General features: G+C 52.5%; 1 protein-coding gene across 1 annotated transcript in view; it reads right to left on the reverse strand.

Moving 5' to 3' along the window:
• The window catches only part of lrba (LPS-responsive vesicle trafficking, beach and anchor containing), a gene marked incomplete at its 5' end in the record, with an annotated part of 387,967 nt that overhangs the window by 112,399 nt on the left and 251,049 nt on the right, over positions 1 to 24,519 (reverse strand). The window contains 2 exons of the mRNA XM_084454694.1: positions 10,848 to 11,000; positions 17,886 to 18,005. Of these exons, the coding sequence (XP_084310820.1) occupies positions 10,848 to 11,000; positions 17,886 to 18,005 (273 nt within the window). The remainder of the gene's footprint in view (positions 1 to 10,847; positions 11,001 to 17,885; positions 18,006 to 24,519) is intronic.

Consider the following 24,519-nt stretch of genomic DNA (forward strand, 5'->3'; position numbering starts at 1 on the left):
TTATGTCACTATGAAGATGGGAAATGTAGCAGGGGCAAGTAGGCCTACGAGTCTGGTAGATCTGTTCAGAAGAGCATATAGCTCAGATACAGGGGGTAGTATAATTTCACGACTGTATAAGGGTCTGTTAGAGCTTAAGACACACTCTTCCTCATATATTAGGGAGAAATGGGAAAAGGAAGGAGGGATATCTATATCTGAGGAAGAGTGGACGATAATATGGAAATATCAATGGAAATGTACTAGCTCACAGAAACGGAGGGAGTTTGGTTGAAAATGATTGATAAGTTATTTTATTACACCTGTTAAGAAATCACATTATGACCCCAACCCTCCACTTTGCTGGAGAACATGTGGGAACCAAACTGCACACCACTATCATATTTTATGGGATTGCCTGTGATCAAAGGCTACTGGGGAGAGATACACAACGCCCTACAGGTTATTACTGATTTCACAACACCTTTAGAGAGTAAACTGTATATTTAGAGAGTAAACTGTATATTTACCTTTAGAGAGTAAACTGTATATTTACCTTTAGAGAGTAAACTGTATATTTACCTTTAGAGAGTAAGACTGTATATTTTGGGTACATACTGCTAGACTGGCGGAAAAGGGATAAATACTTGATGAGTGTACTTCTGGTAGCCAGCAAAAAGACACTTACTAGGAAATGGTTGAAACAGGAGCGCCCATCGGTGAACGGATGGATGGACATTACAATGGACATTTACAACATGGAAAGGATGACGGCCGTCGTTAATCGTACTTTGGAAAAATGTGTTTCCTACTGGGAAAAATGTGTTTCCTACTGGGAAAAATGGGTTAACTATGTCAAGCCCCTCAGACCTGATTTTACTTTCATTGGTTGATACTGGGTTGTAAAGATTGAGATATTTAAAGTGTGAAGATCACTCCCTGTGTGTGTTTTGTTTGTTTTGTTTATCTGTTTGTTTCCATGTTTGTTCGATTACTGTATGGCTAATTGTAGTCCTTACTTCAAATATGCCTTCTTAATAGCTGTGGTAGATATGGTTGCATAATGTGTGGGATTGGATGCTATAGTATATTGGAATGGACTACATGGAGATGCTTGTTTGTGATACTTTGTATGTTCAATAAAAAATACAAAGTATATAAAGTATAAGAGTTTATCTGTAGCATAATCTTGGAGCCAGCAGCAACATTTCACTGTGACTGTACACTGTATATTACATGTGACGAATACAGGAATCTTGAATCTTTTGTATCTTACTTCAGAGTCATACTCGTGAAGTTGAAGCAGTGAATGTTTTGCAGGATTATGGGGTTGTGGCTGAGTGCTCTGTGGTCAGTTAGGCAGACAGTAGCCGTCTCTGGGGAAGGTTCAGCCCAGGCACATGATCACCTGCTAGAACACTAATGATAAACAGACCAGGGAGAGAGAGAGAGAGGGAGGGAGAGAGAGAGAGGGAGAGAGAGAGAGAGGGAGGGAGAGAGCGAGACAGAGTGCGAGAGAAAGAGAGAGGGAGGAAGAGAGAGAGGGAGAGAGAGAGAGGGAAGGAGAGAGGGAGGGGGAGGGAGGGAGAGAGAGGGACAGAGAGAGAGAGGGACAGAGAGAGACAGAGAGAAAGGGAGGAAGAGAGAGAGGGAGAGCGAAAGAGGGGGAGAGAGAGAGGGAGAGGGAGAGGGAGAGGGAGGGAGGGAGGGAGGGAGGGAGGGAGGGAGGGAGGGAGGGAGGGAGGGAGAGGAGGAGAGAGAGAGAGAGGGAGGAAGAGAGAGAGAGATCCGTCATGTATTGTGGAATGCTGGATGCTGGAGAACATGACAGAACCCAGAGACATGTAGTGATCTGCTGAACGGGGATCAAGTTCTTAACCTTTCCCTCCACCCTGTGGTAAAAACAACAATCAGAGGCTGATCACTGTGTCACGACACATCAAGACATGCGCGTGCGTGTGTGTGTGTGTGTGTGTTTATATGTCTGTATCTGTAGGTATGTGTTTACATATCTGTAGGTCTGTGTGTGTTTATCTGTAGGTCTGTGTGTGTTTACATATCTGTAGGTATGTGTGTGTTTATCTGTAGGTCTGTGTGTGTTTACATATCTGTAGGTATGTGTGTGTTTATCTGTAGGTCTGTGTGTGTTTACATATCTGTAGGTATGTGTGTGTGTGTGTGTTTACATATCTGTAGGTCTGTGGTGTGTGCGTTTGTGTGTGTGTGTGTGTGTGTATATGTCTGTATGTGTAGGTCTGTGTGTATGTGTTTATATATCTGTAGGTCTGTGTGTGTGTGTGTGTGTGTGTTTACATATCTGTAGGTCTGTTGTGTGTTTACATATCTGTAGGTCTGTGTGTGTGTGTTTACATATCTGTAGGTCTGTGTGTGTTTACATATCTGTAGGTCTGTGCGTGTGTGTGTGTGTGAGTGTGCGTGCGTGCGTCTCCACTATCTCCACGGCAGGCCTGTTTAAAATCCCACTAACCCTCGGTACATCACGAGTCTATGTATTTACACTGATGACCATGAATCCTGGGGCTGTGTAAGACAGGGTCAATCAAGGAGCTGTGTTTAGGTAAGAGTGTGTGTGTGTGTCTCAGTCATGCCCACATTGCGAGCCGATGGTCTGCTCTGAAGTTCTCTACCTGTACTCTTTATCGCCTCATAGCCATCAAAGTGCCATTAACTCTTACTACAGCAAAACACACACACACACACTCTCACACACACACACACACACACACATATTCCCTCCATCTCTCTCCACACAGCAACAAAAACAAGCAGCCATTTAATGCCTCAGTCCATTTCATGAAGAGGGTTTTAATGGCGTCCCCAGGCTTCAAGGGCCTTAATTAGCTGTTAATCATCGAGGGCTAATAACGAGAGACGGGACAGCAGGAGTGTGTGTGTGTGTGTGTGTGTGTGTGTGTGTGTGTGTGTGTGTGTGTGTGCGCGCGCGCGTGAGTTCAAATGTGCATCTGTATTGTGAGAGTGTGTATGTGCATCTGTGTGTGTGTGCGTGTGTGCGTGTGTGTCTGTGTGTGTGTGAGAGAGAGCATTAACGCCCGCATGTCTCCTGGTCTCTGCTGCTGTCTATGTTCCTGTTGCTGGGCCATTAGGGCCAGAAGGCTGAAGAGCCAAACAGCCCATTAACTCCTTCAATCTCCTCTCCTCCACTCCTCTCTCTCTCCCTCCCTCCCTCTCTCTCCCTCCCTCTCTCTCCCCCAGCAGTGTCACCGGAGCCAGCTGACAGTGCCTAATGCCAGCTATCTGTCATGAGCATCCTCCCTCCACCCCCCCAGGTTTCAGACCCTCTCCGGGGAAGCCACGCTAACTTCCTGTAATGGCGGCGCCCCCACGCTAGCACGGAGGGCCCTGGCTTCCTGTTTACATTGACGGTTTTAAAAGTCTGTCAGTCGGGGATTCAGCTTGAGACTGAAAAGAAAATATGTTTTCTGTATTTCTTTATTGCTCATCTCTGCTAACTCCCACAGGAGAATGACAACCATTTGTGAATTCCAAAAAATGAAAATGAAAATACACACTAGTGAAGAGCTTCGTACTAAGATAAAGAAAGTTTTTTGGACTGATGAGTGTACATCAGCATACAGTGCATCCGGAAAGTATTCACATCCCTTTACTTTTCCCACATTATGATACAGCCTTATTACAAAAGGGATTTATTTTTTTGTCTCAAAATTCTACATACAATGCCTCATAATGCCAAAGTGAAAGAAGGTTTTGGGAATTTTTGCTAATTTATTAAAAATAAAACACTCAAATATCACATTTTTTTGTTTATTTATTTAAAATAGGGACAGCACATATTAACTAGAAAGTACATTTCCTGGAAAAAATGTGAGGTGGGCTAGCTGCTGCAGCTGTATGTAACAGCTACTGCTAGAACTACTACGGACCGGGCAATCTCCATGCACCCACTGGTGAAGACCGTGCATCTCTGAATTGTGGGGTCGCTGAATTGTGGGGTCTGTGGCGTGGACAGTGGTGGCGAGACTCCGCCCCCTCAGGTCAGAGCTGGTCGGGGACAGTGTACCCCTCTCCGGGCCACCTACCTGACTCCACCGGTGAAGACCGTGTGTCTCTAGCCCACTTGGGCTGAGTTGTGGGGCCCATGGCGTGGATAGTGGTGTGCTGGTTAGGCTCCGCCCCCTTGGGTCACAGCTAGTCGGGGACAGTACAGTGACCTCCATGCATTCACCATTGAAGACTGTGTGTCTCTAGCCCACTCAGGGGCTGAAAAGTGTGTTCTGTGGTGTGAATAGTGGCGTGGTGGTTAGGCTCCGCCCCTTTTGGTCATAGCCAGTCACGGACAGTGTACTCCTCTCCGGGCTACCCACCGGCCCCCACCAGTGAAGATCATGTGTCTCTATTCCACTTTGGCTGAGTTCTGTGCTACCACATTAGTTATAAAAGGGTGCCTGTACCTTTAAGAGAGGCTGCACATGCACACAAATTTTTAAAAAAAGCAACAGCTGCCACCACTCTAATCCCAACTGACACTCTAAACTTAGACATGGTCCAATTCAGACAGCTCTATCGCGAAAACTATAAATGTTCCAGTTTATATATTGACACCACAGGAATCCTGAGAACTTGCAGAACATTTCTATGTATAAAATGTCTGTATAGCTTAAAGACTGTAGGCATGGCGACAAGTTAGAAAAAGGTTAAAAATGCAAAATTTGCAGCTCAAAAGTTAGAGTGCGGCACCATATGTTTCAATGGGGAGCGCAGTTGCCGAACAAATCGTCATACCTCAAAAATGGTATGTCACACAGCTTAGATACTTACATTGTACAAATCAGCACAGTTGTGTGAACATTTCGATATAGAATATGTGTATGAGCTGTTAAAACTGTAGGCATGGCAACAAGTTAGAAAAAGGGTAAAAATGCTAAATTAACAGCTCAAAAGTTAGAGTGCGGTGCCATACGTTTGAATGGGGAGCGCAGTTACCGAACAAATCGTCATACAGCGAAAACTGTAAGTCACACAGCTTAGATACTTACATTGTGTGAACATTTTGATATATAATATGTGTGTGAGCTGTCAAAACTGTAGGAGTGCCCGCAGTTTACATAATGTGTGAATATTTTCAAAGCAACTGCTGCCACCACTCTAAAAACATAAAGTTTCTGAACATTCCAAAAGCAGTTTCAAGCAGTTTCAATGGGACAAAAAATAGTTTTAAAAGTTAAATTTCTAAAAAACTATCAAAAATATCAAAAATCTGAATGGATCCGTTAAAGAGCTAAACATTATGAACATTTTAAAGTTTGAATGAAGTTTCTAGGACAAAGTATGAAGAAGTAGTTAAGGAGACAAAAAACGGGGAGAATAATAATAATAAGAAAGAAAGAAAGAAAGAAAGAAAGAAAGAAAGAAAGAAAGAAAGAAAGAAAGAAAGAAAGAAAGAAAGAAAGAAAGAAAGAAAGAAAGAAAGAAAGAAATAGTGGGAATATCACAAGTTGGGCTAGCTTTTGCAGTTGTTTTTTTGGTTTTTTTGCCAAAAACTCTAAAAAGCTTTTTTCACGCAATTATTATGGGGTATTGTGTGTGGAATTTTGAGGGGAAAATAATAATCATTGTCTTCATTATGGAATAAGGCTGTGACATAACAAAATGTGGAAAAAGTGAAGGGATATGAATACTTTCCGGATGCACTGTACACACTGAGATTGTTGAGACACACTGAGATTGTTGAGACACACTGAGATTGTTTAGACACACTGAGATTGTTGAGACACACTGAGATTGTTGAGACACACTGAGATTGTTGAGACACACTGAGATTGTTGAGACACACTGAGATTGTTTAGACACACTGAGATTGTTGAGACACACAGATTGTTTAGACACAGATTGTTGAGACACACTGAGATTGTTTAGACACACTGAGATTGTTTAGACACACCGAGATTGTTGAGACACACTGAGATTGTTGAGACACACTGAGATTGTTTAGACACACTGAGGTTGTTTAGACACACTGAGATTATTGAGACACACTGAGATTGTTTAGACACACCGAGATTGTTGAGACACACTGAGATTGTTTAGACACACTGAGGTTGTTTAGACACACTGAGATTGTTTAGACACACTGAGGTTGTTTAGACACACTGAGATTATTGAGACACACTGAGGTAGTTGAGCCTTTAGCTGACATCTTCATCAGTCCACCATGGAGGAGGTGCAGTGTGTCCCTGGGTCAGACAGCCCTGAGATGACATGGATCTGACCAGAGAACATGGATCTGACCAGAGAACATGGATCTGACCAGAGAACATGGATCTGACCAGAGAACATGGATCTGACCAGAGACCATGGAGCTGACCAGAGAACATGGATCTGACCAGAGAACATGGATCTGACCAGAGAACATGGATCTGACCAGAGAACATGGATCTGACCAGAGAACACTGCTACACTGGTCAACACGTCCTACCGCTGGAGAGACGGACGTACTGCTGGGGGGGACAAACCAGGGGGACAGACCGGCCTCCACACCAGGGGGACAAACCGGCCTCCACACCAGGGGGACAAACCGGCCTCCACACCAGGGGGACAAACCAGCCTCCACACCCGGGGGACAAACCGGCCTCCACACCAGGGGGACAAACCGGCCTCCACACCAGGGGGACAAACCGGCCTCCACACCAGGGGGACAAACCGGCCTCCACACCAGGGGGACAAACCGGCCTCCACACCAGGGGGACAAACCAGCCTCCACACCCGGGGGACAAACCGGCCTCCACACCAGGGGGACAAACCGGCCTCCACACCAGGGGGACAAACCGGCCTCCACACCCGGGGGACAAACCAGCCTCCACACCCGGGGGACAAACCGGCCTCAACACCAGGGGGACAAACCAGCCTCCACACCCGGGGGACAAACCGGCCTCAACACCAGGGGGACAAACCGGCCTCCACACCCGGGGGACAAACCGGCCTCCACACCCGGGGGACAAACCGGCCTCCACACCCGGGGGACAAACCGGCCTCCACACCCGGGGGACAAACCGGCCTCCACACCCAGTCCATCCTTCTATCTGACAGGTCTGATGTCCCTGCAGGGGAGCGTCCACACGCCCACCAGGACCACGTCCACCACAGGAACAGGTGGATATCTGGGTAAACGCACTGAGATGCACCCGGATAGCTGATGGTCACACTGCCCCCTTCTGGCTGGATCTGAGACTGAGGGCCACCAGTAGGGCTGGGTATAATTTCAAAAATTACGATACCAGTACCAATACCAGTACCCTTAAAGTGATACCGATACCAATTTAATACTTCAATCGATACTTTGAATTTATTTTTTGCACTTTTTCCATTCCATAACCATCATGTGAATGGAAGCATTCAGTTGTGTAAAATGCCACCAATCCTCCCACATTCAAATAATTTTTACAAGAATACATTTTGAAAGTGTTTAAAAGAGTATCAAACTGCATTTATTACAATATAACTACTGACAGTGACTACACATTTTTTAGTCATCCGTGACCTTGCAGCTAATGTGAACGGTGTGTCAAGGCTGCTGCTAGGTGGCAACATCAGCAGTAGCAGTTGTGGTGCTAGTAGGCCTAGAGCTAGCCCTTCTCAGTCCTGTTGTCGCATGCTCGCTCATGTCAGACAACAGTCCTTTCACCCTCCATTCACTTCGCCGTCAAAATAAATCAGTGTCGGCCTATTTAGGAGAGGCGCTCATATTTACAAGTGTCGGAAAAATAAATTCACTCGGACAGGGTCTTAACATGAAGCATAACATTAGTTAATAACGTTAGCCTAAACACATTTCGCTGCTACAGAAGTTAAAACTATCACTAAGTAACCAATGCACTAATTAAGCAATGCATTACAGTAGGGTTGCTAATGCTAGCTAGCTAGCTAGGTAATGGAGGAAATCCGCGTTTTTATGCATTTATTACCATAGGCGTGTAGTATAACCATACCTTTGAGCGTTTTGGTGGCATTACCTCAGCGTGCTAAACTGTGTCAACAACTCGCAGTTGCAGTCGATTTCACCAGACGGATTGTAGCTGTCTGTTGTAATGGGCCAATCACGCGTCGCATTAAATTGAAGAACGCTTGCGGTGATTGGACCATATTACAACGTCTTTTTTTCCTAGATCTCAATACAAAAATGATGGAATGAAGTATTGGTTTGACTGAAGACGTTTCGATGCTACTTGGTATCAGTTTGTTTCGATCCAGTACTACAAGGTATCGAGTACCGATACCCAGCCCTAGCCACCAGGCACCGCTCGCCCCGTTTCTAATGAGATTCTGACAGAGTAAATGAGTAACTGGAGGTAGAGCAGAACTATGATGTGGTGCATCTTCCATGCCAGTGGAGGGCAGAGAGCAGAGCAGCCATGCGTGAGAGATGCTGCTTGTTAGAGAGGCTTCCTGCTGGGAGGGGCCGGGCATGGAGACCATCAATATGGCCAGGGTCCTATCGATGTGATATGTGTGTGTGTGTGTGTGTGTGTGTGTGTGTGTGTGTGTGTGTGTGTGTGTGTGTGTGTGTGTGTGAGATCTCCCAGCCCGGCAGCTGTGTGTTAAAGCTACATAGTACTTCTCCATCATACCACAGCAGCCATTTTGTCTGATTTCTACCAGACCCAACTCTCCTCCAGAGAATGCATGACAACCTGCATGACACATACACACACACACACACACACACACACACACACACACACACACACGGACAGACACACACATACACACAGACACACGGACAGACACACACACACACACACACACACACACACACGCACACAGACACACAGACACACAGACACACAAACACACACACACAAAGACAGACACAGAGACACACTCTCACACACACACACACACACACACACACACACACACACTCACAGACAGACAGACAGACAGACAGACACACACACACACACACACACACACACACACACACAGACAGACACAGAGACACACTCTCACACACACACACACACACACACACACACACACACTCACAGACAGACAGACAGACAGACAGACACACACACACACACACACGCACACACACACACACACACAGAGTGGTTCCAGTGGTGCTACAGATGGAGGACCAGTCTGGCCATCTGACTGGGCGGCACAGCTCTGCTGGGGGGGAATGGGCAGTGTGTGTGTGTGTGTGTGTCTGTCTGTTTGTCTGTGTGTGTCTGTGTGTGTGTCTGTGAGTGTGTGTGTGTGTGTGTGTGTGTGTGTGAGAGAGAGAGAGAGAGAGACGGGAGAAATGTTTGTGTGTGTGTGATTAATTTTTATGACTGGGCTGGGTAGTATCAGGGTAGTGATTAACACAGGTCACATGATGCCCACCGCTACTACCCCCCCCCACCACTACTACCACTACTACCACCCCCCCCCCCCCCCCACCACTACTACCACCCCCCACCACCACTACTGGACTGGCATAAAGCTCTCGACCTATCAGAGACCACGGGGTTCGGACTGGCATAAAGCTCTCGACCTATCAGAGACCACGGGGTTCGGACTGGCATAAAGCTCTCGACCTATCAGAGACCACGGGGTTCGGACTGGCATAAAGCTCTCGACCTATCAGAGACCACGGGGTTCGGACTGGCATAAAGCTCGCGACCTAACGAAAGCAGCCCTGCCAGACATGTCCTGCTCGCACGCACATGCGTGCACAGAGTCACGGCATGCATTCACAGAGTCACGACATGCATTCACAGAGTCACGACATGCATTCACAGACGGAAGTCTGTGCTTCCCGACAACAATTTCTAGTTATTATTTCTGAGGTTGAACGCTTTTTGGCATCGTTGTGACTGTAAAGGACTTTCAAACAGATACAGTCAGTTTCAGCATGACACCACAGAAATAGCAAATAGATTCTGGGAACCTTTTGACCTTGTATAAAGCCTGGATAGGGGCAGTATAAAGCCTGGATAGCGGGAGTGTGATCTGATCTACTGCTATCTGAGCCTCCCTGTGTGGATGAAAGCACTTTCAACTATTACAGCAATTCGGACAACAACTAAATATACACTCTGCCTTTGTGCTTTGAGCTGACTGAGATCAGACACCAGATACTGCATCACGAGTACATACGCACACATGCGCACACACACACACGCACACACACACGCGCGTACGCACACACACACACATATATATATATATACGCACACACACGGGACGCGGGGTTGGTGGAGAGCAGAGCGTGTCCGAGGAGGTGTCTCAGGTAACAGTGAGGAAGTGAGGCTAACGGGAAATAACACGTCTCTTTGCATTAGCACTTCCTGCTAAGAGGAGGGGCCGGACTCACAGACCAGGGCTGAGTTTCCCAGAGGCATCGTAGCGCTACGTTCATCGTGTGAGTGAGTGGGTGCATGTGTGTGTGTGTGTGTGTATATATGTGTGTGTGTGTGTGTGCGTGTGTCCATACCCACACCCATCACTGAGTCTGTGTGCAGACAAGCATGTCAGTGTGTGTGCGTGTGTCTGTGTGTGTCCATCTCCATCGTGTGTGTCCATACCCATACCCATCACTGAGTCTGTGTGTAGACAAGCGTGTCAGTGTGTGTGTGCGCGTGTTTGTGTGTGCGTGTGTGTGTGTTTGTGAGTGTGTGTGTGTGTGTGTGTGTGTGTGTGTGTGTGTGTGTGTGTGTGCATGTGTCAATGTGTGCATGCGTGTGTGTGAGTGTGTGTGTGTGTGTGGGTGCATGTGTGTGCGTGTGTTTACGTGTGTGCGTGTGCGTGTGTGTGTGTGCGCGTGCGTGGTTGTGTGTGAGTGTGCGTGAGCGTGAGTGTGTGTGTGTGTGTGTGCCTCCTACCAGTCTGTTGGTGCGTACGAACTCCTCGGGGGTCTTGGCCCAGGGCGGCAGCTCCACGTCGGACACCACCGTGCCGTCCTCCATCACCCCCAGGCTGTAGTTGCTGTCGTTGACAAACATCTCCGGGAGGTAGAAGAACTCTGGGATCAGCTCCTGCACACACACACACACACACACGCGCATACACACACACACACACACGCACATGCACACACAGACGAAGGAGAGAAAGCAGAGTTAGCCTCATGTTGCTAACTGTAGTAGCTAGTGTAGGCCAGACAGCGTGAACATTGATTGCCTCCAGACGTTCTTTAGAGTAGAACCCCACATTAATGAGTGACTGAGGACCCTGGGTTGAGGATCAGTAGAACCCCAGAGTAGAAGCACATTAATGAGTGACTGAGGACCCTGGGTTGAGGATCAGTAGATAAGCAGGACCTGCGCTCTGAGCATGAAGGGTGCAGAAACACAGTTAATTCACTGTGAGAAGGATGGTGTGTGTGTGTGTGTGTGTGTGTGTGTGTGTGTGTGTGTGTGTGTGTGTGTGTGTGTGTGTGTGTGTGTGTGCGTGTGTGTGCGTGTGTGTGTGTGTGTGTGTGTGTTGATGTTTGCCAGCGTGTGTCAGGGTCTTTAATCTGGGCTGCCGGTGTCGTGTCTCAGACAGGCGAGCAGCACGGTGGCGTTTTGAGCGGTGCCATTACTCATGGAAATTACATCTCCAAAGGCCCATCGTCTGCTGCTGCCGCGCGTCAACACCATAAAAGACTTGAGAAAGCTCCGCGTGACACTCCACTCACTCCACTGCAGCTTCCAAACTGCCTTCAGTGGCTTTTTCTGTCTGTAACCGAAGAGCAGGACAGATAATATATGATATGCATTTTTTGTGCTTCTCAACAGAGGAAAAGAAGATGAGAAAATCGTCAGCCAATTTCCTAGGATGGTTATTCAGTAGTGGTGTAAAAATATTCAAATTTCTAGGATGGTTATTCAGTAGTGGTGTAAAAGTATTTAAATTCCTAGGATGGTTATTCACTAGTGGTGTAAACGTATTTAAATTACTAAGATGGTTATTCAGTAGTGGTGTAAAGGTATTTAAATTCCTAGATTGTTTATTCATTAGTGGTGTTACGTAATTAAATTCCTAGGATGATTATTCATTAGTGGTATAAAAATATTTAAATTCCTAGGATGGTTATTCAGTAGTGGTGTAAAAATATTTAAATTCCTAGGATGATTATTCATTAGTGGTGTAAAGTATTTACATTCCTAGGATGATTATTCATTAGTGGTGTAAATGTATTTACATTCTTAGGATGATTATTCATTAGGGGTGTAAAAGTATTTTAAGTCCTAGGATGATTATTCATTGGGGAGTAAACATATTTAAAGTTGTGCTGAATAACAAGGGCTAGTGTTCATTCAGCGGGGGTGAGGATAACTCTGTTTAACCATTCCTACACTTTAACAAAACACAACTGGACCACAATGTGTACGCTCACAGACATTAATGATTGTGGGTGAGCCAAACCATATTCCCAGTGAACCCCTGCCATCCCACACAATACAAACACTATATTAGTGTCTTCATTTCTGTGCGCGCGCGCACGTGTGTGTGTGTGGGTATGGGTTTCTGGCAAGACTCTCTACTGTAAGCACACTGAATTATCATAATTCTCAGCCGCTTCGAACACACAAACGAGAGACAGAGACGTGGTGAATGTAAATTGTAATCTTAATCATGCACATCTCTGCTGGTGAAATATGTCTTCTACCCCGTGGACAAACACAACGTGTCACGCGTAACGTACGGTCCTATTCAGAAAGCGTCCCAGGACCAACACTAGAAGGGGATTGGTGGATGTGCTCTTACAGTCCAACCTTGCGTTCATATATCAGATACATGTACAAACAAGACAATAGACAATAGACAGACAATAGACAGGAGTGTAACTCTCACTTTTATTCTGCTATAAAATAACAGCTGGGTAGTAGCTTCCCTGGCTAATAATGCTATGACAGCTGGTAGAGAGGTGAGGTGTGCCTGTCTTGGGCTGGCTCTGACCCGGCCTCTCTGACCCGGCCTCTCTGACCCGGCCTCTCTGACCCAACCTCTCTGACCGGCCTCTCTGACCCAACCTCTCTGACCCGGCCTCTCTGACCCGGCCTCTCTGACCCAACCTCTCTGACCGGCCTCTCTGACCCAGCCTCTCTGACCGGCCTCTCTGACCCGGCCTCTCTGACCCGGCCTCTCTGACCCAACCTCTCTGACCGGCCTCTCTGACCGGCCTCTCTGACCCGGCCTCTCTGACCCGGCCTCTCTGACCCAACCTCTCTGACCCGGCCTCTCTGACCCAGCCTCTCTGACCCAACCTCTCTGACCGGCCTCTCTGACCCAGCCTCTCTGACCGGCCTCTCTGACCCGGCCTCTCTGACCCGGCCTCTCTGACCCAACCTCTCTGACCGGCCTCTCTGACCCGGCCTCTCTGACCGGCCTCTCTGACCCGGCCTCTCTGACCCGGCCTCTCTGACCCAACCTCTCTGACCGGCCTCTCTGAGCCGGCCTCTCTGACCCAGCCTCTCTGGCCGGCCTCTCTGACCCAGCCTCTCTGACCGGCATCTGTGAGCCTCTCTGACTGAGCCTTTCTGACCCAGCCTCTCTGTGCCCCTCTGACCCGGCCTCTCTGAGCCTCTCTGACCCAGCCTCTCTGAGCCTTTGACCCAGCCTTTTTGAGCCTTTGACCCAGCCTCTCTGACCCAGCCTCTCTGACCCAGCCTCTCTGACCTAGCCTCTCTGAGCCTCTGACCCAGCCTCTCTGACCCAGCCTCTCTGACCTAGCCTCTCTGAGCCTCTGACCCAGACCGGAGCTGCTGACCACTGTACTGCTGATGGCCACGGGGTGGAGGAGATGGGGACCAGCTGACATGGAGGAGGAGGAGGAGGAGGAGAGTCAGCCTGGATCTGACCTCATCTCTGTCTGCCATGTGTCTCTGTGAGTGTGGTACCGGTGTTGGTACCGGTGTTGGTGCTGGGTGTTGGTACAGGTGTTGGTACTGGTGTTGGTACCGATGTTGGTGCCGGTGTTGGTACTGGTGTTGGTGCTGGGTGTTGGTGCCGGTGTTGGTACCGGTGTTGGTACTGGGTGTTGGTACCGGTGTTGGTGCTGGGTGTTGGTACGGTGTTGGTGCCGGTGTTGGTGCCGGTGTTGGTACTGGTGTTGGTACTGGGTGCTGGGTGTTGGTTCCGGTGTTGGTACTGGTGTTGGTACCGGTGTTGGTACCGGTGTTGGTGTTGGTACCGGTGTTGGTACCGGTGTTGGTGTTGGTACTGGTGTTGGTACCGGTGTTGGTGCTGGGTGTTGGTACTGGTGTTGGTGCTGGGTGTTGGTACCGGTGTTGGTGCTGGTGTTGGTACCGGTGTTGGTGCTGGGTGTTGGTACTGGTGTTGGTGCTGGGTGTTGGTACCGGTGTTGGTGCTGGGTGTTGGTACCGGTGTTGGTGCCGGTGTTGGTGCCGGTGTTGGTACTGGTGTTGGTACTGGTGTTGGTACCGGTGTTGGTACTGGTGTTGGTGCCGGTGTTGGTGCTGGGTGTTGGTACTGGTGTTGGTACTGGTGTTGGTACCGGTGTTGGTGCTGGGTGTTGGTGCCGGTGTTGGTACTGGTGTTGGTACTGGTGTTGGTACTGGTGTTGGTACCGGTGTTGGTGCTGGGTGTTGGTGCTGGGTGTTGGTGCTGGGTGCGAGGGAGGGAGGGACCAGAGCTGGTGGTTGAGTAATGATGCTCGGGACCAGGGACCAAATTCAATAGTGATATGAAATAGTGAGTTCTGAACCAGAACTAACCGTTGTATAATAGTGATTTACTGATCTGGATCAGAATATCAATAGAACTCCTGTTTTCTAATTCACACTTTCATCTTCCTCAGCAGAGAAAACATTTTCAAACACGCTAATCAGCCAAGAGTGTGTCTCCAGGTCCGGGTCAGCGCAGAGACTGACCAATCACAGAAGAAACACACACACACACACACAGAGGCACGCTCACTAGAACAAACACACACACACACAGAGGCACGCTCACTAGAGATGCGTGGATGGAGTTTGAGCACCCGAATCAGCGTGCACTCATCAATCATCCCCCCGCCACCCACCCGACGTCATTATCTTCTACAATTTAGAGACCCGCACCCAACGCGCCAAACAGGAAGTTATTGTATTTACATTTAAATTATGTCCAGCCGTTCGTGCTCATTCGCTTTTCATATAGGCGCATTTTCTTGACTTAAACAATTGAAAGATTATAGGCTACTTTCGAATGTGGTCACATTTCTAATGTAAAAATGACTGAGCGCAAAATGGAAGGAAGGGAACCGTTCCGTTTGGGAGCGCTTCAGTGTGATTGAAGAAACTGAGGCCAGGTTTGGAGAGCCGTGTCGTCTACGTCTACGAAAGACACAAAACGGGCACCTCAAACTGAGCTGGCACAGCTCACTCAAATACCCTCGACCACTTCGTCAACCCAGATCCTGCAAAAATACCCCAGAAAGCTAAATCCAAGCTTGTTGATGACTGTGTGAGCCTGCGATTTTTGTTGTTGAAAAGTGCTATAAAAATAAAGGTTATTAAATACGAATATAACTGACAAATCCACCCACAATCCATTCGAAATTAATCACAATGTTGATTTTTATTGGCCCACCCACCCACCCGCGGATGCGGATGTCGCGGATATATCTGCAATATTCACATCTCTAACCCTCACACACTCACACACACACACACACACAGAGGAACGCTCACACACACACATATGCACTCACACACACACACACACTCACACACAGGCACACTCACACACACACACACACACACACACACACAGGCACGCTTACACACAGGCACGCTCACACACACACACACACACACAGAGGCATGCTCACACACACACACACATGCACGGTCACACACACACAGAGGCACACGCACGCACACACACGCACGCACACACACTCACACATGCACGAACACAGAGGAACGCACGCACACACACAAGCACGTGCACACGCACACACACACAGGCCTGCACACACGTAGGCCCACACAGACGCACACACACACAACTCTTAACAAGGTGCGGAAATACGGCGGGGTGTGTGTGTGTGTGTGTGTGTGTGTGTGTGCGTGCAGTAGCCATTATGTGCAGTGGCCCCTGCTGTGGCCTGGTCAGGGCCCAGCCCCTGTGATCCCAATCCTGTCCTGTCACGGGTCAGCGCACGGCCCCTACCCCCCTCCCGACGCGTCCCCCCCCCCCAACCAGCCCTGGGGCCCGAGGCTGGGGTCATGGGGCCGTGCCCCTGGAGGTCAGGCCAGCGTCTCCTGGGCTAGAGGCCGAGCACATCGGGAGCGGGGGGCCGCGTTAGCCAGCCTATAATCACCCCCACGTCTCCTGCACTGGGACACAAGCAAACCGCTGAGTCCTTCTGAGGCTCTGGAGCAGCTAGCAGGGAGCAGCTAGCAGGGAGCAGCTAGCGGGGGAGCAGCTAGCAGGGAGCAGCTAGCAGGGAGCAGCTAGCGGGGGAGCAGCTAGCGGGGGAGCAGCTAGCGGGGGAGCAGCTAGCGGGGAGCAGCTAGCGGGGAGCAGCTAGCGGGGAGCAGCTAGCGGGGAGCAGCTAGCGGGGAGCAGCTAGCGGAGAGCAGCCGCGCCGGAGCTAGAAGCTCAACGCTGCGATGGCTGATCGTCCTCTGCCTACGGGATGATGAGAGCAACCATGCGGAGGAAGTCTGAATCTGAGTCAGAGCAACTGAAGATGGACGCATGCGAACTGTGAGACTAACCTTATGAAATCTATTATCAAACACCAAACACACCCCCTCCACACACCCCTTCCACACACTTCCTCCACACACACCCTCCACACACCCCTTCCACACACTTCCTCCACACACACGCTCCACACACTCCCCCACACACTCCCTCCACACACACCCCTTCCACACACACACCCTACACACAGCTCACCTCCCACCAATGACCCCATGCCACAGGAGCAGGCTGTATCCAGGTTCACCACAAAATGGCCGCTGTCGTCGTAAATGTTTTAGGAGGGAGGGTCACTTGTTAATAGGCAGACGTGGGGCCTCTGAAGGCCTTTGAGAGCCCAGGGGCTCCGAGGCGCAGGAGCAGGCCGGGTTCACAGAGACCCGGCAGCCTGAGGTTCAAGTCTAGGTTATGGCTGACTGATGTTGAGGAGGGGGGGCTGGGGGGGTCCAGATTAGTTCTGAAGCTTTGATCAGCAGCCCTGAAGCTGTCATGGCCAGTATGACATGGATTGGTTTTGATGGAACATTGTTTTTGTGTGCGTATGTGCGTGTGTGTGCGTGCGTGTATGTGTGTGTGCGTGTGTGTGAGTGTGTGTGTGTGTGTGTGTTCGTGCGTGCGTGCGTGTGTGTCTTGTCAGGAATGTTGAATGGGTTCTGACACTGTATCTCCTGGTGTCTGGTTGCCTGAGATCTTGTTTCAACACTCAGCCAATCAGAGGAGGTAAACACACCGGCTTCCTGTCCAATCACGTAATCACCTCCATACCGACCGGACACACGGGCCCCATCACACCTGAGATGGGCTGAGGATGAGGAGAGGATTCACTGTTTGTGTGCGTGCGTGTGTGTGTGTGTGTGTGTGTGTGTGTGCGCGTGTGTGTGCGTGTGTGCGTGCGTGCGTGTGTGTGTGCGCGTGTGTGCGTGCGTGTGAGTGTGTGTGTGTGTATGCGTGCGTGTGTGTGAGTATGCGTGTGCGTGAGTGTGTGTGTGTGTGTGTGTGTGTGTGTGTGTGTGTGTGTGTGTGTGTGTGCGCGCGTGTGGGTGTGTGTAAGTGTGTGTGTGCGTGCGTGTGTGTGTGCATGTGTGTGTGTGTGTATGTGTGTGTGTGTGTGTGTGTGTGTGTGTCTGCGCGCGTGTGGGTGTGTGTAAGTGTGTGTGTGTGTGCGTGCGTGTGTGTGTGCATGCGTGTGTGTGTGTGTATGTGTGTGTGTGTGTGTGTACCTTGACGTCGGAGGTGTCTCTCTGGCAGTTCCTCCAGGCGCGGGCCACGGAGGAGAAGGTCCGGTCCGCGTGGTCAAACTTCCCTCCTTGGAAGTTGAGGAAGAAGGTTGTGAAGGGCTCCTAAACACAGAGACATCTGGTCAGTCCAGGGCAGGGTAGGGTTGGGGGGGGTATGGTTGGGGGTAGTGTTAGGGGGGTAGGGTTAGGGGGGGTAGTGTTAGGGGGGTAGGGTTGGGGGGGTAGGGTTGGGGGGGGTAGGGTTAGGGGGGTAGGGTTGGGGGGGGTATGGTTGGGGGTAGTGTTAGGGGGGTAGGGTTAGGGGGGGTAGTGTTAGGGGGGTAGGGTTGGGGGGGTAGGGTTAGGGGGGTAGGGTTAGGGGGGTAGGGTTGGGGAGGTAGTGTTAGGGGGGTAGGGTTAGGGGGGGTAGTGTTAGGGGGGTAGCGTTAGGGGGGGTAGGGTTAGGGGAGTAGGGTTAGGGGGGTAGAGTTAGGGGGGGTAGGGTTAGGGGGTAGTGTTAGGGGGGTAATGTTAGGGGGGTAGCGTTAGGGGGGGTAGGGTTAGGGGGGGTAGGGTTAGGGGAGTAGGGTTAGGGGGGTAGAGTTAGGGGGGGTAGGGTTAGGGGAGTAGGGTTAGGGGGGTAGGGTTAGGGGGGTAGAGTTGGGGGGTAGTGTTAGGGGGGGTAGTGTTAGGGGGGTAGTGTTAGGGGGGTAGGGTTAGGGGGGTAAGGTTAGGGGGGGTAGGGTTAGGGGAGTAGGGTTAGGGGGGTAGGGTTAGGGGGGGTAGAGTTGGGGGGTAGTGTTAGGGGGGGTAGTGTTAGGGGGGTAGTGTTAGGGGGGTAGTGTTAGGGGGGTAGGGTTGGGGGGTAGGGTTGGGGGGTAGTGTTAGGGGGGTAGGGTTAGGGGGGTAGGGTTAGGGGGGTAGAGTTGGGGGGTAGTGTTAGGGGGGTAGGGTTAGGGGGGAAGGGTTGGGGGGGTAGTGTTAGGGGGGTAGGGTTGGAGGGGTAGTGTTAGGGGGGTAGGGTTGTGGGGGTAGGGTTGGGGGGGTAGTGTTAGGGGGGTAGTGTTAGGGGGGTAGGGTTGGAGGGTAGTGTTAGGGGGGTAGGGTTAGGGGGTAGTGTTAGGGGGGTAGTGTTAGGGGGGTAGGGTTGGGGGGGCAGTGTTAGGGGGGAAGGGTTGGGGGGGTAGGGTTGGGGGGGTAGTGTTAGGGGGGTAGGGTTGGGGGGGTAGTGTTAGGGGGGAAGGGTTGGGGGGGTAGTGTTAGGGGGGTAGGGTTGGAGGGGTAGTGTTAGGGGGGAAGGGTTGGGGGGGTAGTGTTAGGGGGGTAGGGTTGGGGGGAAGGGTTGGGGGGGTAGTGTTAGGGGGGTAGGGTTGGAGGGGTAGTGTTAGGGGGTAGGGTTGGAGGGTAGTGTTAGGGGGGTAGGGTTGGAGGGGTAGTGTTAGGGGGGAAGGGTTGGGGGGGTAGGGTTGGGGGGGTAGTGTTAGGGGGGTAGTGTTAGGGGGGTAGGGTTGGAGGGGTAGTGTTAGGGGGGTAGGGTTGGGGGGTAGTGTTAGGGGCGTAGGGTTGGAGGGGTAGTGTTAGGGGGGTAGGGTTGGAGGGGTAGTGTTAGGGGGGTAGGGTTGGAGGGGTAGTGTTAGGGGCGTAGGGTTGGAGGGGTAGTGTTAGGGGGGTAGGGTTGGAGGGGTAGTGTTAGGGGGGTAGGGTTGGGGGGTAGTGTTAGGGGCGTAGGGTTGGAGGGGTAGTGTTAGGGGGGTAGGGTTGGAGGGGTAGTGTTAGGGGGGTAGGGTTGGGGGGTAGTGTTAGGGGCGTAGGGTTGGAGGGGTAGTGTTAGGGGGGTAGGGTTGGAGGGGTAGTGTTAGGGGGGTAGGGTTGGAGGGGTAGTGTTAGGGGCGTAGGGTTGGAGGGTAGTGTTAGGGGGGTAGGGTTGGAGGGGTAGTGTTAGGGGGGTAGGGTTGGGGGGTAGTGTTAGGGGCGTAGGGTTGGAGGGGTAGTGTTAGGGGGGTAGGGTTGGAGGGGTAGTGTTAGGGGGGTAGGGTTGGGGGGTAGTGTTAGGGGCGTAGGGTTAGGGGGGTAGTGTTAGGGGGGTAGGGTTGGAGGGGTAGTGTTAGGGGGGTAGGGTTGGAGGGGTAGTGTTAGGGGGGTAGGGTTGGAGGGGTAGTGTTAGGGGGGTAGGGTTGGAGGGGTAGTGTTAGGGGGGTAGGGTTGGAGGGGTAGTGTTAGGGGGGTAGGGTTAGGGGGGTAGTGTTAGGGGCGTAGGGTTGGAGGGGTAGTGTTAGGGGGGTAGGGTTGGAGGGGTAGTGTTAGGGGGGTAGGGTTGGGGGGTAGTGTTAGGGGGGTAGGGTTGGAGGGGTAGTGTTAGGGGGGTAGGGTTGGAGGGGTAGTGTTAGGGGGGTAGGGTTGGAGGGGTAGTGTTAGGGGGGTAGGGTTGGAGGGGTAGTGTTAGGGGGGTAGGGTTGGAGGGGTAGTGTTAGGGGGGTAGGGTTGGGGGGTAGTGTTAGGGGGGTAGGGTTGGAGGGGTAGTGTTAGGGGGGTAGGGTTGGAGGGGTAGTGTTAGGGGGGTAGGGTTGGGGGGTAGTGTTAGGGGGGTAGGGTTGGAGGGGTAGTGTTAGGGGGGTAGGGTTGGGGGGTAGTGTTAGGGGCGTAGGGTTAGGGGGGTAGTGTTAGGGGGGTAGGGTTGGAGGGGTAGTGTTAGGGGGGTAGGGTTGGAGGGGTAGTGTTAGGGGGGTAGGGTTGGAGGGGTAGTGTTAGGGGGGTAGGGTTGGAGGGGTAGTGTTAGGGGGGTAGGGTTGGAGGGGTAGTGTTAGGGGGGTAGGGTTAGGGGGGTAGTGTTAGGGGCGTAGGGTTGGAGGGGTAGTGTTAGGGGGGTAGGGTTGGAGGGGTAGTGTTAGGGGGGTAGGGTTGGGGGGTAGTGTTAGGGGGGTAGGGTTGGAGGGGTAGTGTTAGGGGGGTAGGGTTGGAGGGGTAGTGTTAGGGGGGTAGGGTTGGAGGGGTAGTGTTAGGGGTAGTGTTAGGGGGGTAGGGTTGGAGGGGTAGTGTTAGGGGGGTAGGGTTGGGGGGTAGTGTTAGGGGGGTAGGGTTGGAGGGGTAGTGTTAGGGGGGTAGGGTTGGAGGGGTAGTGTTAGGGGGGTAGGGTTGGGGGGTAGGGTTGGGGGGTAGTGTTAGGGGGGTAGTGTTAGGGGGGTAGGGTTGGAGGGGTAGTGTTAGGGGGGTAGGGTTGGGGGGTAGGGTTGGGGGGTAGTGTTAGGGGGGTAGGGTTAGGGGGGTAGGGTTGGAGGGGTAGTGTTAGGGGGGTAGTGTTAGGGGGGTAGTGTTAGGGGGGTAGGGTTGGAGGGGTAGTGTTAGGGGGGTAGGGTTGGGGGGTAGGGTTGGGGGGTAGTGTTAGGGGGGTAGTGTTAGGGGGGTAGGGTTGGAGGGGTAGTGTTAGGGGGGTAGGGTTGGGGGGTAGGGTTGGGGGGTAGTGTTAGGGGGGTAGTGTTAGGGGGGTAGGGTTGGAGGGGTAGTGTTAGGGGGGTAGGGTTGGGGGGTAGGGTTGGGGGGTAGTGTTAGGGGGGTAGGGTTGGAGGGGTAGTGTTAGGGGGGTAGGGTTGGGGGGTAGGGTTGGGGGGTAGTGTTAGGGGGGTAGGGTTAGGGGGGTAGGGTTAGGGGGGTAGGGTTGGGGGGTAGTGTTAGGGGCGTAGGGTTGGGGGGTAGTGTTAGGGGGGTAGGGTTGGAGGGGTAGTGTTAGGGGGGTAGGGTTGGGGGGTAGGGTTGGGGGGGTAGTGTTAGGGGGGTAGGGTTAGGGGGGTAGTGTTAGGGGGGTAGGGTTGGGGGGGTAGTGTTAGGGGGGTAGGGTTGGAGGGGTAGTGTTAGGGGGGTAGGGTTGGGGGGTAGTGTTAGGGGGTAGGGTTAGGGGGGTAGGGTTGGAGGGGTAGTGTTAGGGGGGTAGGGTTGGGGGGTAGTGTTAGGGGCGTAGGGTTAGGGGGGTAGGGTTGGGGGGTAGTGTTAGGGGGGTAGGGTTGGGGGGTAGTGTTAGGGGCGTAGGGTTGGGGGGTAGTGTTAGGGGCGTAGGGTTGGGGGGTAGTGTTAGGGGGGTAGGGTTGGGGGGTAGTGTTAGGGGGGTAGGGTTGGAGGGGTAGTGTTAGGGGGGTAGGGTTGGAGGGGTAGTGTTAGGGGGGTAGGGTTGGGGGGTAGTGTTAGGGGGTAGGGTTAGGGGGGTAGGGTTGGAGGGGTAGTGTTAGGGGGGTAGGGTTGGGGGGTAGTGTTAGGGGCGTAGGGTTAGGGGGGTAGGGTTGGGGGGTAGTGTTAGGGGGGTAGGGTTGGGGGGTAGTGTTAGGGGCGTAGGGTTGGGGGGTAGTGTTAGGGGCGTAGGGTTGGGGGGTAGTGTTAGGGGGGTAGGGTTGGGGGGTAGTGTTAGGGGGGTAGGGTTGGAGGGGTAGTGTTAGGGGGGTAGGGTTGGGGGGTAGTGTTAGGGGGTAGGGTTAGGGGGGTAGGGTTGGGGGGTAGTGTTAGGGGGTAGTGTTAGGGGCGTAGGGTTGGGGGGTAGTGTTAGGGGCGTAGGGTTGGGGGGTAGTGTTAGGGGGGTAGGGTTGGGGGGTAGGGTTAGGGGGGTAGGGTTGGAGGGGTAGTGTTAGGGGGGTAGGGTTGGAGGGGTAGGGTTGGAGGGGTAGTGTTAGGGGGGTAGGGTTGGGGGGTAGTGTTAGGGGCGTAGGGTTGGAGGGGTAGTGTTAGGGGGGTAGGGTTGGAGGGGTAGTGTTAGGGGGGTAGGGTTGGAGGGGTAGTGTTAGGGGGGTAGGGTTGGGGGGTAGTGTTAGGGGGGTAGGGTTGGAGGGGTAGTGTTAGGGGGGTAGGGTTGGGGGGTAGTGTTAGGGGCGTAGGGTTAGGGGGGTAGGGTTGGGGGGTAGTGTTAGGGGGGTAGGGTTGGGGGGTAGTGTTAGGGGCGTAGGGTTGGGGGGTAGTGTTAGGGGCGTAGGGTTGGGGGGGTAGGGTTGGGGGGGTAGTGTTAGGGGGGTAGGGTTAGGGGGGTAGTGTTAGGGGGGTAGGGTTGGGGGGTAGGGTTGGGGGGTAGTGTTAGGGGGGTAGTGTTAGGGGGGTAGTGTTAGGGGGGTAGTGTTAGGGGGGTAGGGTTGGGGGGTAGTGTTAGGGGGGTAGTGTTAGGGGGGTAGGGTTGGGGGGTAGTGTTAGGGGGGTAGTGTTAGGGGGGTAGTGTTAGGGGGGTAGGGTTGGGGGGTAGTGTTAGGGGGGTAGGGTTGGGGGGTAGTGTTAGGGGGGTAGGGTTGGGGGGTAGTGTTAGGGGGGTAGGGTTGGGGGGTAGTGTTAGGGGGGTAGGGTTGGGGGGGTAGTGTTAGGGGCGTAGGGTTGGAGGGGTAGTGTTAGGGGGGTAGGGTTGGGGGGTAGTGTTAGGGGCGTAGGGTTGGAGGGGTAGTGTTAGGGGGGTAGGGTTGGGGGGTAGTGTTAGGGGGGTAGTGTTAGGGGGGTAGTGTTAGGGGGGTAGTGTTAGGGGGGTAGGGTTGGAGGGGTAGTGTTAGGGGGGTAGGGTTGGGGGGTAGTGTTAGGGGGGTAGTGTTAGGGGGGTAGTGTTAGGGGGGTAGTGTTAGGGGGGTAGGGTTGGAGGGGTAGTGTTAGGGGGGTAGGGTTGGGGGGTAGTGTTAGGGGGGTAGTGTTAGGGGGGTAGGGTTGGGGGGTAGTGTTAGGGGGGTAGGGTTGGGGGGTAGTGTTAGGGGGGTAGTGTTAGGGGGGTAGTGTTAGGGGGGTAGTGTTAGGGGGGTAGGGTTGGAGGGGTAGTGTTAGGGGGGTAGGGTTGGGGGGTAGTGTTAGGGGGGTAGTGTTAGGGGGGTAGGGTTGGAGGGGTAGTGTTAGGGGGGTAGGGTTGGGGGGTAGTGTTAGGGGGGTAGTGTTAGGGGGGTAGTGTTAGGGGGGTAGTGTTAGGGGGGTAGTGTTAGGGGGGTAGGGTTGGAGGGGTAGTGTTAGGGGGGTAGGGTTAGGGGGGTAGTGTTAGGGGGGTAGGGTTGGGGGGTAGGGTTGGGGGGTAGTGTTAGGGGGGTAGTGTTAGGGGGGTAGGGTTGGGGGGTAGTGTTAGGGGCGTAGGGTTGGAGGGGTAGTGTTAGGGGGGTAGGGTTGGGGGGTAGTGTTAGGGGGGTAGTGTTAGGGGGGTAGTGTTAGGGGGGTAGTGTTAGGGGCGTAGGGTTGGGGGGGTAGTGTTAGGGGGGTAGGGTTAGGGGGGTAGTGTTAGGGGGGTAGTGTTAGGGGGGTAGTGTTAGGGGGGTAGTGTTAGGGGGGTAGGGTTGGAGGGGTAGTGTTAGGGGGGTAGTGTTAGGGGGGTAGTGTTAGGGGGTAGTGTTAGGGGGGTAGGGTTGGGGGGTAGTGTTAGGGGGGTAGTGTTAGGGGGGTAGTGTTAGGGGCGTAGGGTTAGGGGGGTAGTGTTAGGGGGGTAGGGTTGGGGGGTAGGGTTGGGGGGGTAGTGTTAGGGGGGTAGGGTTGGGGGGTAGTGTTAGGGGGGTAGTGTTAGGGGGGTAGTGTTAGGGGGGTAGTGTTAGGGGGGTAGGGTTGGGGGGTAGTGTTAGGGGGGTAGTGTTAGGGGGTAGGGTTGGGGGGTAGTGTTAGGGGGGTAGTGTTAGGGGGGTAGGGTTGGGGGGTAGTGTTAGGGGGGTAGGGTTGGGGG

Source organism: Borostomias antarcticus, assembly GCF_949987555.1.
Source record: "Borostomias antarcticus genome assembly, chromosome: 20".
Classification (NCBI taxonomy): Eukaryota; Metazoa; Chordata; class Actinopteri; order Stomiiformes; family Stomiidae; genus Borostomias; species Borostomias antarcticus.